The sequence below is a fragment of the Poeciliopsis prolifica genome, unplaced genomic scaffold (assembly GCF_027474105.1).
Source record: "Poeciliopsis prolifica strain line A6 unplaced genomic scaffold, Auburn_PproV2 SCAFFOLD003, whole genome shotgun sequence".
Classification (NCBI taxonomy): domain Eukaryota; kingdom Metazoa; phylum Chordata; class Actinopteri; order Cyprinodontiformes; family Poeciliidae; genus Poeciliopsis; species Poeciliopsis prolifica.
Genome location: NW_026562378.1, coordinates 19192302 through 19205929, shown reverse-complemented (window position 1 = coordinate 19205929; position 13628 = coordinate 19192302). Strand labels below are relative to the sequence as shown.

Below are 13628 nucleotides of genomic sequence, written 5' to 3'. Positions count from 1 at the left end.
TGTCACTTGTACAACTTTTACGAGAAAGCTGCCTAGTTGGGGAAAAAGAGATTTCGGTCTTGGTACTTTTAGAAGAGTTCCCTCTAGTGGATAAATTGAAACCTGCTTAAGCAGCAGGCCAAAATATTAACACATTACAACAAAATCTTGACCCAAAACTGAATGGTACAGCAAACATTTAACAATTAATATCTTTATTGTACCATTGTTCAATCTGTTATACAGATTTAATACACTACACATCAATCCCTTGCTTGAGTTACTCTCTTGAAGTGAACTGCCGGTGCCATTCTTTACCCTTAGCAGTATTTCCCGCACTGTGTTGAATGGAAATATTACTATCACAGAAAACAGAACAATTTGATACAACTCTTTACAATCTAAAATAAATAATTCACCCAAAAACAAACGATTTCAGAAATGGATCTGTTTCTGAAAGAAGTTTTCTTATTTTACCAAATAAAAGAGGAAGGCCAGCACATAGTTGCCGGCCAACTCAAGCACATGACATAAAAGGCAAAAAACAAAACAAAAAAACAAACTGACACAAATGAATACAAGCCAAACTTCTTTTACGTTTTACTAATGTCATTATGTTTCATGTGTGACGTGTTTTTCTGAGATTCAACACCATCACAGCTCGTCTGTAAGGACATGTGTCACACCAAAGCAGAAAGTGCATCTCATCGTCACAAATAAACAGCTTTCACCCTAACGCTGTTCCGAGCAACACAGATGCACGTAAAAAGGCTGAGAATGGCAAAAGGCAGATCTGTATGTCTCATAAAAGAATAAAAATGAAGATGAGTTCCGTCCTTCGCTCCCCCGTAACAGATCATGAGGTCATGACAGTGGGTATAGTTTTGAACAGAAAAACAAGATGACAGTCTGAACCTTCATACCTTCTTTTAATCTTCAGCAAGGAATTAAAAAAGATCTAGTGGATAAAAGAGGGGAGTGCGCTCCTCTCACTGATATTGTCTGTAGTCCCCGAAGGGAGAGGTGGGAATGGGAGAAGGGGAAGGTTCCTCGGCAAACTGGGGTCCTGAGGAGGAAAAACAAACATAAATATGAGAGCCATGTGGGAGCCGACCGGAAGTTTGAAACAGCAAACATCAAATCAGACGTTTGAACACACCGCATGTCAAAACCATTCATCGAATCCCTATTGCATGATTATTTCATTCTGTACTCAAGATATTGGAAATTATAAAAGGAAGAAGGAATTAACCTATTTTAGTCTAAATTTCTTTTTCAAATTCTGATTAATAAAGTTCATTTAATTTCTCATTTTCAAAATTGCTGTTATTTGAAATATATGTATATATCATTACTGTGAAATAATACTTATCAAGTTTGGAAACATACTACAGCTATAATCAATATTTGTCTAATGACACAGTTGCTTTGTTTCATTTTTAAAGTTGGTATAAAAAGATGCTGTAAAACAAAAATTCTTAACTTACAGACCCTTTTCCTAAAAAAAACTAATTCTTGAAAATTTATTCAGAAAGAAAATTTTATTTTTAAATACACAGTGATAGTATGTAATACTATAAACAATAACCATACCTTTTCCAAAAGTTCTTTGTGAAAATTTGTCAAAGAATTTAACTCATGTTCTGTCTCCCCTCCAATTTATAATACTGTCATAACCTTACATTATTGCTGGAATAATTCAACCTTAGTTTGTTGGGATTTGTCAACTCCACAGTGTTATCAATGTTTTAACCCCCACCAAATAAATCAAATATTTGGTTGGCCGGCATTTTATTTCCGTGGATTAAATTAGAACATTGCACCCAATTCTAATAATAAACCTGCTGTTAATAACATCTGTTTCCATTTGCCTGGAGACGAGAGATTGTTTTGTTTGAGCCATATCAGCAGGAAGGAACGTTACTAACTCTGTTACAGTAAAGTAAACATACACGTCAGGTGATGAGTAACCAGAAGTAAAGCTGGCTTACAGCCAACATTTTTTCCTTTGCCAAATCAAACAACATCCTCCATATTTAGCTCAAGCAAGCTGAAGTGATTCTAAAGTTCACATCAAAATAAGCTTCCAGAAGCGAGTTTTAGTTAGAATACAGATGCTCATAGTCAGGTATTTTCACATCTGAAACTTGATTTTATACACAATGTTAAACAATGTTGGAGAGTTTAATGAAAGAAAAAAAAAGCACTTTTAACAATTTACTCACCAGTTGGGAACTGTGCAGAAGCAAACCTTGTAAGTAAGATCCCAGCACCTTCTATCAAAGCCAGCAGAATACCGCCCATCGCTGCTGAGCCCACCATGGCTACTGGTCCATCTGTGGACACAAGAAACTTGTACTTCAGAATCCACAAAAAATTAATATAAAATTAAAAGCAAAAAAATTGTGACATTTTTAAAATGTCCTCTTAATGTACTCACTTCTGGCAGCGAGAATGGCACCTGTCATGGCCCCACTTGTTATTGAATTCCAGGGATCTTCTTTGCCTCGCACTTTTACTAAACCACAGTCAATCATGGAGAAGAGGCCTCCCCACACTGCAAAGCTACCTGAAAAACACGGACACACAAAGTAGTAGAGAGAAAACTGAAGGCATTGATTGACTGTTTACATCAGGGGTTCCCCAAAGTCGGTTCTCGAGGGCCAGCATCCTGCACGTGTTAGTTCTCTCCCTGATTTAACCCACGTGAATCAAATGATGGGTCATTAGAGGCCTAAGAAGAACATTGACATTCTGAAAAGGTTGTCAGTTCCACCAAGGAGAGAACTAAAACACGCAGGATGCCAGCCCTCGAGGACCGACTTTGGGGACCCCTGGTTTACATGATCGCAACTGATTGCAACCAAAAAGCAAAACCTTAAAGTAGTTTAGAGAATAGGTAAATGAGGTCAATTAAGAAAAGCTTCACTGTAAATGTTTCAGTGATAAAAAAGGAAACTAGATTGCAGACAATGTTTATAAAAGAACAACTTGTTTTGGGGTATTTATTCTTACCTCCCAGTTGTGGAGCTCTGGTCTTGATGGAAGTTAAACTCCCCCTCATTCTGTGGCTCATCCCCTGCAAAAAAGAGCAACAATAGCACTGATTAGTGGAAATCGATACTCAGCTCATATTGGTAAAAACTAAAAGATGGAAAAACAAAACTTTATAAGTGGAAATGACCATGTTTCAATTCAAATAAACACAGATCAAGGCCCCAGTCATAAATCATAGTATCCTTGAACAAGCCGCAGAGCCACAAGGCCAGTGTGCTTTATGCCAGTGCTGGCTTTATGAAAGTGTGTGTGATTAAGAAAAAGTCTGTAACATAATGTGGCTTGGTAACATACCGAAGGTGCATTTCTGAAACCTTTCACTGCCTGAAATATTCCTCCTCCAATGGCCCCCATGGTGAAAGCTCCACCACAGTCGTCCACAATTCGCCAGGGGCTGAAAGAAGGAAAGAAAGTAAGCAATATAACAAATATAAAATATCCTGAGTCTGAAGTCACATTTAAAAAATATCTGAGATGCTGTTTGTGTGTCTGTTACATGAAGACACTCTTGGGAATATGATTAAAAATACCAACAGCATAATCTCACCACTCTATCAAATTAAAATGCATGAAAATTAACCATTTATGTGAGCAGCATTCAACAATTCTTACATTTTTCAATTCAAAGTTTCCAGGCATAACATCCAAAATGATCATAATAACACTGGCTAAATAGAGACAACAGTAACTCCTGCACAATAATAGGAAATTATGCTACAGCAATTTTATTGTTAAATACAGTTATTTAACAATAATAACAATGAGGCAATAATATTCAAAAAGCTTGAGTCAAAGTTTTGCTCTTCCACTTTCTAAAACAATCTTAAGCAAAATTTCTTCACAGACACTAGTTTTATTTCATTTCAATCCACAGAAAAATACCTATTTTGATGTCTTTAGTGATTTTGTTTAAAGAACAACAAAAAAAGTAAATAAAATAGTGAAAAAAAACTCTGTGTTATTGTTGGATTTGGAGCATTTCATTTTAACAGTAGAATTTAAAATAATTATGGATTCGGAATAAGTAGCACAGGCAGTTGATTAGAAATGTCAATATCTAATCTTACATCACCTTAATTTTTCGAGTCAATTTAACGCGAACATTTAATGTTACACTATGCTTTTTAATTCTAAACTAGTAGCTATAAACCGTAACCATAGAAGAAAAATAAGTATAAAATTCAAAATGATCGTTTTCATCTTAAAAGTTTAAGAAAATAAACCTTTAACTCATCAGACGTGCTTTGATAAGTATAGGTTGATTACGTTTCTCTACATAAAGGTAACCTAAAAACTCTACGACGCCAAATCCGGATTTAAACCTCCCTTTACATGCACATTCAAGTCAAGTATACACCGAAAAATAAACCTGTAACATTGTTGTGTAATCGTGGATCGTTAGCATGGAGATGGGTAGCTGACTGGTCTAACAGCTAAATCAACAATAACTGAAATATTTAACCCAAACAGCAACTTTTATGTTAGCGGTAACAAGAAAAAGCAAACAATGTGCAGTTTCTGGTTCACATTCTGTTACTCTTTAGTCGCTAAATGTTTTACAGTAACATGTGGGCGAAAAAGCCGACAAGGTCACTAACAACGTGATTCTAGCCATGAAACCTGATGTTAGCATACTCATCCTATTCATTTGCTATGGGGTGTTAGCATTCCAGCTAATGTTAGCCAGCGTTACCGATGCTGATGAGATGTTTCAAATATCCTACAGACGGCAACATTGTCAACAAAGATAGACACAGAACAAGATTCCTATTCAAATATAAGCCACTACCGTGGGTTTTTTACTTAACGTCACTAAAACAGTGTTCTTGTTGTTTTAAAACTCACCATGGTTCTCTAGCATACTCCTCCATTTTGTTCTTTCGATGTTCCCCCCTGACGTAAGTTCTCCTTCGCCTTTTTTCTATTTTGATTAGCGAACCGTAAATAAACTTTGAAATTGAATACTGCCCCCTATCGATTAAATATGGATATAGTCAGGTTCACTGCAGATTACAACTCAGAAAAATGGAAAATAGTGCAAGTTGATATGTTTTGTAACTAATTTCAGAAAGTATATCTCAGTAATATAGATTAATTAAATCCAATTAATTAAATTCAGAAATAATTTATTTATCCCGAAGGGAAACCCGTATTATATACGTACCTCATATTATCTCATTATCTTCAAAGAGTTGTAGATTGTGATATTTTTCAGCAAAAACATAAGACAGAAATTAATAGAAACAGGGACTCATCAGATGAATGCTATTTTTTTCACCTAATAGCATATATTTGAAATTAGTGAATATTATTCTGCTTTTGTAAAAACTGTTGGAGCCTTTTCTGTATAAGATTTTTAAAGAAATTCACACACGGTGTGTTTTTATTGCAGACTACAAGTAAGAAAGTGACTCAAGAGCTGTTTTTAAATAGGATCTTTGACATATCTCTGCTTTGCATCTGAATGATTTATAGGTGAGAATGTGAACTAAAATATTCATCACTTTAAACAATTTGTATTTAAACTGGTTTTCATTGGTCAGTCCATAATATAAATGTAATTAAATTCTGGCATCTGTTTACCTTGGCAATCATGTCTATTATCAGGATTTATACTGGTGAAAATAATTAAAACATTAAAAACACACTGCAGAGGTGAGAAGGTTCAATAATTCAATGTTAACCAGATCTATTCTCATTGTATCAGTTTGAAAAGCTGCTCTATTCAGTCCAGCACACACATTATCAATGCTTTCATGCATTTCCTGTTTTTTTTTTAACTCATTTTAGCAATGTAGAAGGTCAGTTAGATAAGCATGATGCATGTTTTTACACACAATCACCAATTTGCTTATTCTTCATATCAATTTTCAAGTTTTTTACAAAGCAAAAATGTGATTTGCAAAGTCAAACCTCAATTAGTTATATATATATGTAATATTGTGGTTATAGCTAAGTTTTCCACCCCTTTTAAATGATGACTATATTTTCTGGAACCCCTCTGCTTACTCTGAGTCAGTAAGCTCAACATTTTCATTCCTTCCCCTTTTTTCCTCCATCCGATATGAGCGGTGCTGGTCAGAGGAGCAGCCACAGCCCAGACACACAGCTGGCCTGCTGCCCACTATTAGAAAGGGGGAAAGGAATGGTTCTAAGGAGCGAGCCCTCATTGAGAAATGACCAAATACGGTCAATTCATGGATACAGAGGCTGAGGCAGGGTTTGGAGAGATACACTGAACTGTTGTTGCTGCTGTTCCTTTCTTCTCCTCCAAGCCAAGATGACGGTCATCATTTCAGATAATTCAGATAGAAAATAATTCATGCTGTTTACATGACAGGTACAATCAGCAAGATAAGAAGCAAATGTCATGCATTAGCGTTTGGCAATTTATAGAAGATATGAAGAGTGTTACAGACAATATATTTAAAGACCAATACTGCAGACTGTGTGTTTGCTTTATTTGAAGAAAGGGGAAAAAAGGTTGATTTTGTTCTGCTACCAGTTTTTAAAGCAATGTAGTGAATTTAAAGAGTTGTGAATTCATTTTAAGCACACAGCAATAACATTGATGATAGCACCCTCAAGGTCGTTGCTCTCCATTTCACACTTATGGAAAAAAAAACACCCGCTGGTCTCCAAACAAAGAATATATGGAACAAGGTGGCCATCATACAGAGTTGATGAGAACATGGTTGGAGCTAAATACTGGTCAATGCTGAAAGAAAATGTTTCAGAGGATCCAAATGACTTCAGAATAACAACAGTAGCTCATAAAGCCAGTTACAGCGGAATAGCTGAGATAAACGTGTGTTCAAATGATCTAAGTTCAGATCCAAATCCAATTGAGAATGTGTGGGAAGATTTCAAATGTGAACAATTTTTCCAACAAATCCAATTTAGAATATGTTCAAACATTAGTCTCCACTTCCACAAAGATACAATGGACTCTCAAACATATTCACTTATATGCTTAAATATTAAGAAATGGAATGTTTTTTATGTTTCCCTTTATGTAAAAAAAGTCATTTGACTTATGAATCTAGCACTACTTTGAGTTACTCTGTCTCCAAATTTCATGTAGCATCAAAGTCTGTTCTTGCTGCGATGTGACAAAATATAGATACAAGGTTTTGCAAAATGCAAATTCATGCAGACTAAAAAACAGTTCAAATGTATCAAACACTTAACACAAAATTCATTCATATTTATTTCATACATCAGGCAGACATAATTTTTCACTCACAAACATACCAGAATCTTTTAATAAAGGCATACAGGCTCTGTTAAAGACACATGTGTAAGGAGACGCGTGTGTTTATCTTCAGATAGCTCTGATTTTAGCTCGCCACACAGTATCAAGTTCTGCTCAGGCTGATATTTAGATTAAAGTTTAAACCAGCAAAATGTTAAGACATGAAGCAGTATTAAAAGAAAGTTTATTCAGATAACAAAACAGCCAGGCTCAAATGATTCTCTATAAAATACAGTATATCATACACTATAGGACCATTCACTCTGACCTATAAATGGCACTATCCAATTATTTCCATGGTAAAAATCCCTCATTATGTTTCAGGATTTCTCTGGACTGTCTGAGATGTTTTTTTAAAAAAAAGACATGACACAAAAAATAAAAAGGTGTTTATGATCTTGTTTTGTTTGGTTTTGTTTCGGTACTCAGATTTGCTGAAGTTTGTTTCTGTGTTTGTTAATTCCCTGATATTTCCACCCAGTTGAACACACCTACTGCTGTGGGTCTTAATAAATAAGGGGTCAAATTAATGTTCAGTACATCAGTGATAAACTTTTGTTTAAGCAATACATTTATAGTTATTTGAAACTAAACTCATCCCATGCTCCCACCTCACTCAACTTAACTCATATACAGTGGATCAAATAGAAGTTTACAGAGCCCTCTTCATATACATTGGATTTATTTTAAAAAAAGAGACTATGATGGATCAGTTCAAAATATTTACTACCTTTAATGTGACATGTATATATATCTGTGTTAGGGAGTACATTCACTAAATGACAGCATTTTCGCAGATATCGCAGTTTTGCCAAAATATGTCTTAAGTAATTATGCTGTGAGGTTAATAAAATGGGCTTCAATTTCTAAAGATACATTTCTCTAGAAAATATTGAGAATATTGATACCAAGTCAGTGTAAGTATTGGATCGGTAACATGATAAGATGAATATTTTAGTTTTAGATTCCCTCTGGAAATGTTTGTATTGTAATTTATCAACTCCAGCTCAAAAATGATTTTGTTTTGATTTGCTCTCAATTTATAATTTCTTGAATTGTATTCAGGAAAATTAAAAAAAAGAAGTTCTGTTTGTGTATTGTTTTTGTTTAGTGTGTACTTATTTAGTATTTTACAAACAACTATAAACATGGTCCATATTCTGTCCAAAGTTTGATTTCATTTTATTTGTAAAGGTTATGTCACAATAAAAGTGGAAAACACTTTGAAATGATTTCCCATTGTTTTCTTATTTTCTGCAAGAAGATGAAATGTTAATAATAAGGCTGTGTAAACCTGTGATATCCACTGCACACACCAACATGTTATATGGTCAGCTTCATATTATATAGTGCAAAAAAAGCATCCATATGAACTGAAAAGGCAACATTTCATGGCACTCTCTGTAGAGACCTGCATCACTTGTTCTCCACAGAGTCCCTTTGGTCCAGTGTTTGAGGGGAGAAATCTCTGAGAGGGCAAACAGCTCACATTTCCCCCTCCTTCCTGATGCACCGTTCTTCATCAAGGATGTTTGTCTCCTGTGATGAGATGTGTGTTCTCCCTTTCTTTTTGTCCACTAAATGTTTCCATCAGGAAGTGTTACTGCAGCCATTTTGGTACTGGCACCTGTGGGGAGAATAAGATGTGAGTCTATCTGAATGAGTTGATCTATCTAGAAACACGTCATACTGCTCCTACCTTCTTTAGCTGCTTGATGTTGCTTCCTCTGATTGATGCTAGCAGTTGGTCCCTTGAGTTCTTGCCACCAGAAGAGCGGTCTCCATCCATCATGGGAGGTGGAGGAGGAGGTGGTCCACCGCCTGGAGGAGGAGGAGGTGGTGGAGGAGCAGAACCTCCAGCTCGTTTTTTGAGAGTCAGCTTAGGGGAAGGCATGGGTGAAGGAATTGGAGAGGGTTTTGGGGAAGACTTTGGTGAACTCTTCAAAGACCCTCCACCTCCTGTTTTAGGTACCTCTAGGGTCCCTTTTTTCTCACCGTTGGCCTGGGCCTGTTTCTGCTCCTGCAGGCGCCTCTGTCTCTGTCTGTCCATGTTGCGACTCAGGATGTTGGTGGTGGTCATCCTCGGCCCTGCCAACTCAAAGTGGTAGCCCAGTTTGAGCAGTGTGGTGTTGTCCTTCAGGATCTTGATCATCTCCATCTCAGTCTTCCCGCCGCATATGTGGCGCTGGTTCTGAAATCGAAGCTCTGTCAGCGTGGCATTGTACTGCAGTGACTGGATCAGAGATAGGATGCCCTTGCCGGTGAGATGGTTGGAGTCCAGGTTGATGCTGGTGATGGTCTTGTTGCTGCGCAGCATGGCGGCGATGGCGTAAGCCACATGGTCGTCTGCTCGACAGTTGGCCAACGCAAACGTCTTCACATGGGTGTTGCTGTGCAAGCCTTGTGCAAACTCGATGAGCGTTTTTGCCTTGATGACCTCTGAGTTGTTTACGTTGAGTTCGGTGAGGGAAGGGTCGTTGCTACGGACTTGCTCTATCAGCTCATCGAACATGCTTGAGTCTTCATCTTCCTCTTCCTCCTGCTTAGTCTTGCTGCTTGGGCTGTTTTTGGCCACACAGTTTCCAAGTTTTGGTTTTTCTTCTGCGTCAATAAGTCTTTCTTTAATGTCATCTTTTTCCTTTTTCTCCTCAGCCTTCATATCAATGCTGATCTTTCTGTATTTCTCTTTCACATGGTCACTGTGATTGACCAGCTCTTCCCTGTCTGTTCTGATTTCTGCCTTGTTCTGTGTTACCTGCTCCTCAGATTTGTCAGCTAGCTTGTTGGCCTCAGGCTTGTTTTTCCCTTCTGCTTTTTTAGTCTCTTGGGATTGGCTCTCAGGTGCTTTGGCTTGTTTCTCAACCATTTTCGAGACGAGCCCTTGTGTCCGGAAGTTCTCGGATTTTCGTTCCCTTTCCTTTCCCACGTCCTTCTCGCTCTTTTCACGCAGCTTTGAGATGATATCTTTGGTTTTACTATCATCCCTTTTCCTGCAGTCCTCCCTCTTTTCCTTCTCTTTGCTCTCATCTTTTTTTTCCTGCAATTTTGAGATCATCTCCTTTGTCTTGCTTCCTGTGCTTTCTCTGTTTTCCCTCCTGTCTTTTGACTTGTATTCCTCACATTTCTCTTTCTCATTCAGATCCTCCTTTGCATCACTTTCGACCTTCCTGCTGTATCTACTTGAACGCCAGCTTCGCTCTTCTCTCACACTTTCAGATACTTTGCTGTTTCTGTCCTCCACCTTTGCATCTCTGTCAGTCGTCACACTAGACCGTCTTCGCACTCCTTTCGTATCATCGTCGCCTTCCTGGCTGAGGCCCATCTTCCTCAGGTATTCCTGCTTCCGGCTCTCTTTCTTTTGTTCTCCCTGCAGAAGGATGAACAGTGAGTGCAAAGGAAATAATTGCATAATATGTCACTGATTTAGAGTTTGAGGTTGCATTTGCAGAACCTAATAAATTAATTTAAAGTTTTTGAACTTTAAAACCTTTAAATTAAGTTGTCGTAGTACAACTACAAACTTCAATGTATTTTTAATCAATTTTATGCAATGAACCGACACAAAGTGAAATGTTTTTTAAACAAATAAATGTCTGGAACAAGTAGCCTGCATAGGTCTTGTATTTAGCTCCTATCATCTTCCTTGCTGAAGGAAAGAACAATCATAACATAATGCTACCGCAACCTTTTGGTGACGGTGTGTTCAGGTTGATGTATCTTGTCAGTTTTTCTCCACACACAGTACAGCAGAAAGTTAAATTTTGGTCAAATCCAGATAGACCTCTTCTGATTTTTTTCTCTTTACCCCTGGCATGTGGGTAAATGCAAACAGGATTCCTTAAGACTTCCTCAAACAGTAACTTTGTCACATAAAGTAAAAATATTATGAAGAGAATAGTTGTCCAAACTTGAGCTGCATACGTCTGCAGTCAGAGTTACTGCCAGCCTCTTGTACAGACATTACCTGGTTGGTGGGTTTGTCTGTCAACCATCTCTCAAGGGAGAGAAAAAGAGGACAGTGGTAGATTTTTAGACCTTTGCCAAGGAAGATAAGATCAGTGGATAAGACAGGCTTCACATGTAAGTTTCGGCTGATAACAGATCTCCCAAGATTAAGAAAATCAAAGCTGATTTATTGCACCACTAATTTGGAGGTAACCTAACCTTGCATCCTGAAGCATGGTGGTGACACCATCCCTTTTCTCAACTGGGTCAGAGAATCAGGTAAGAGTTTTTGGGAAGATGGATGATGATGATAAATACGCAAGAAAAATGGAAGAAGCTGAAGATTTGAAACTGGGTTTCTTCCTTTCAATGACCCTAAACATAAAACCAGTGGTATATCACAATTATGCACCACCTTGTGTTGATTCTTCATATACAATCCCAATATAAACTTTGAAGTATTTGGTTGACATGCAACAAAATGCAAAAAGGTTCATGGAGTATATATTTGTCAGGCACTGTTTTCCACTCAGTGCACACACTATGCAAGATGATCAGTTGTGGATCGCTTTTAAAGCTGGTCTCCATCCACACACTCCTTCAAACCCAGGGGATGTGTTTCAACTCAGGAAAAGAACAGGGAAGTAATTTTTTACAGTGCAGGAAAACGTTTGAAGCAAGTAACTTGCTAAGTGTTTGATTTGTGAGCCTCCAAGTGCTTTGCTACGTGCGGCCGCGGCCCTGGCAAACGTGTCCTTAAAAGGCAGCGAGCGTAGGAGCAATCAAGCGAGGAATTCCATCAGGCTGGGATTGGGAAGCTCCGCAGTGTCACAGACTGGACAGCTCCTTCTCTAAATACACAGACTGACAGAAATGCTGCTCCTCTACCTTCTGTAGCTGTCAAAAATATTTGTGGCTGTCAGGAAAAGAACTTTGTCAGGGTCTGCTCTTCTGATCATGGTTATGATAAAGGAGCGCAGTGTGGATGCAAACGAGCCTCAGAGGAGGGAATGGGTTTTCCTGGCACACCGGTCACCTTGGGGAAATCACTATTTTTGAGTTGATGGACTCAGGACACATGAGGTCCAGTTGCCTCAAGATTAGTGACCGTTAGAACTCCATCTTACTGTAAACATTGCCTAAGTTAAACCAATCTACATTGAAATTTAAATTCACATTGGATAATTTGAAAGTTTTTACTTCCCTCCTACCTCAAAAGACTGCTCTCTCTGACCGAGCCTCCCTTTGGGGTCGCTTTGTTTCGTGGAGTCCTGGACGTTATTGCTCAGAGCTGGGTGGATTTCCCCCTGGGTGATGATGATCTTCCCGTCTTCTGGTCTGATGTCTGGAACACTCATCAGGTCCTTGTCCAGCTCCTCCATCTCCTCAGGGGAGAGAGTGGAGAGCAGGTTGTCCAGATCTGGGTCCTCACTGACCTGCCGACCTGTACAGGTCAGTCCCCTCACCTTTCGCCTGGACATCTCTGGCCTGGCGTTTTCCAGAATAACTTAATGCACCAGAGGGTAAATCTTTTACTCTTCAGTCAGGATGGTGCTCTTCTACAATATTCCAATGTGTCCTGCTGGATCCTGATCACCAAAAAGCCAGCAAAGGCATCAATCCTGCACTCACAGTGCTGCAGTGAGGGGTACCAGTGATGGACTGCAAGAGGCTCCCATCATCAAAGCAGACTGTGAGGCTGGGACATTCTTCGAAATCCAGTTAAAGTGCATGTCCATATTTAGTTCAGGGTACACTCTCCTTTAAAGGTAATGGGAAGGGCTGGAGTTTACAGAGCAGAGTCTAGGACTTCCTATAACACAGTTTCTGTTTACACAGCAGGCCAGTCACTGTTTATTTCAGTTGATTTTCACATCAATTTCATAGTTTCATTTGGGCTATTTTTCTAAATCTGATACTGGATGCATATGGACAGAATCTACAGCTTAGTCTAATAATAAGACTTCAGCTTAAGTTCTTTCTTAAATTATTGTTTTTACTGGTTTGTATTTTCTACCAGCTATTAAAAGGGGTTTTTACATCTCCGAGGAGCTGTGTATTTGCAATGACGTTTAGCTCCAAGCAAGCAATTTGTAACTGTGAATGTTAAAGCAGCTCAGATTCTAATAAATTATTTCCTACTGTCTAATTATTTTATTTTATTTTATTTTATCAAACTCTTGTAGTTAAACTGAGCATGTGCTTTTCAGGGTCTTATGACCGTGAGCTGGCATTAAAATGTTTAAAATTTAATTCAAAATTGAGGGGCTCCTGAGATTTAAAGCCAGAGCTTTATGGGACTTATTTGCTCAGAATTGACATATCTTGTGTGACTGCAGGGCAACATGGACACCTACTGGCCAATCATGTGTCAATGCACAATAATCCTGTT

At 38.2% G+C, this 13628-nt stretch overlaps 2 protein-coding genes across 2 annotated transcripts; both read right to left on the bottom strand.

Annotated features, from left to right (window-relative positions):
• Positions 1 to 177: 177 nt before the first annotated feature.
• Positions 178 to 4951, bottom strand: timm17a (translocase of inner mitochondrial membrane 17 homolog A (yeast)). Its single transcript, XM_055027658.1, has 6 exons — positions 4882 to 4951; positions 3331 to 3430; positions 2995 to 3058; positions 2420 to 2548; positions 2205 to 2315; positions 178 to 1045 (listed from the first exon to the last, which is right to left on the bottom strand). Exons 1-6 carry the CDS (start codon positions 4905 to 4907, stop codon positions 969 to 971), a joined length of 507 nt encoding a protein of 168 aa, XP_054883633.1. The 5' UTR covers positions 4908 to 4951; the 3' UTR covers positions 178 to 968.
• A 2277-nt stretch (positions 4952 to 7228) lies between these two features.
• On the bottom strand, positions 7229 to 12963 carry lmod1b (leiomodin 1b (smooth muscle)). The gene is made up of 3 exons (XM_055027581.1): positions 12448 to 12963; positions 8991 to 10658; positions 7229 to 8918 (listed from the first exon to the last, which is right to left on the bottom strand). Exons 1-3 carry the CDS (start codon positions 12715 to 12717, stop codon positions 8892 to 8894), a joined length of 1965 nt encoding a protein of 654 aa, XP_054883556.1. The 5' UTR covers positions 12718 to 12963; the 3' UTR covers positions 7229 to 8891.
• Between the last annotated feature and the right edge of the window lie 665 nt (positions 12964 to 13628).

Bases quoted from the DNA above. Each gene is read 5' to 3' on its own strand.
- lmod1b (XM_055027581.1), bottom strand. From the start codon at position 12,717: ATGTCCAGGCGAAAGGTGAGGGGACTGACCTGTACAGGTCGGCAGGTC. The intron at 10,659-12,447 runs GTAGGAGGGAAG...ATCCTTCTGCAG, and splicing joins AGAGAGAGCAGTCTTTTGAG to GGAGAACAAAAGAAAGAGAG. The intron at 8,919-8,990 runs GTAGGAGCAGTA...TTCTCCCCACAG, and splicing joins ACATCAAGCAGCTAAAGAAG to GTGCCAGTACCAAAATGGCT.
- timm17a (XM_055027658.1), bottom strand. From the start codon at position 4,907: ATGGAGGAGTATGCTAGAGAACCATG. The intron at 3,431-4,881 runs GTGAGTTTTAAA...TCCTTCTTTCAG, and splicing joins GAGTATGCTAGAGAACCATG to CCCCTGGCGAATTGTGGACG. The intron at 1,046-2,204 runs GTGAGTAAATTG...TTTCCTCCTCAG, and splicing joins TTCTGCACAGTTCCCAACTG to GACCCCAGTTTGCCGAGGAA.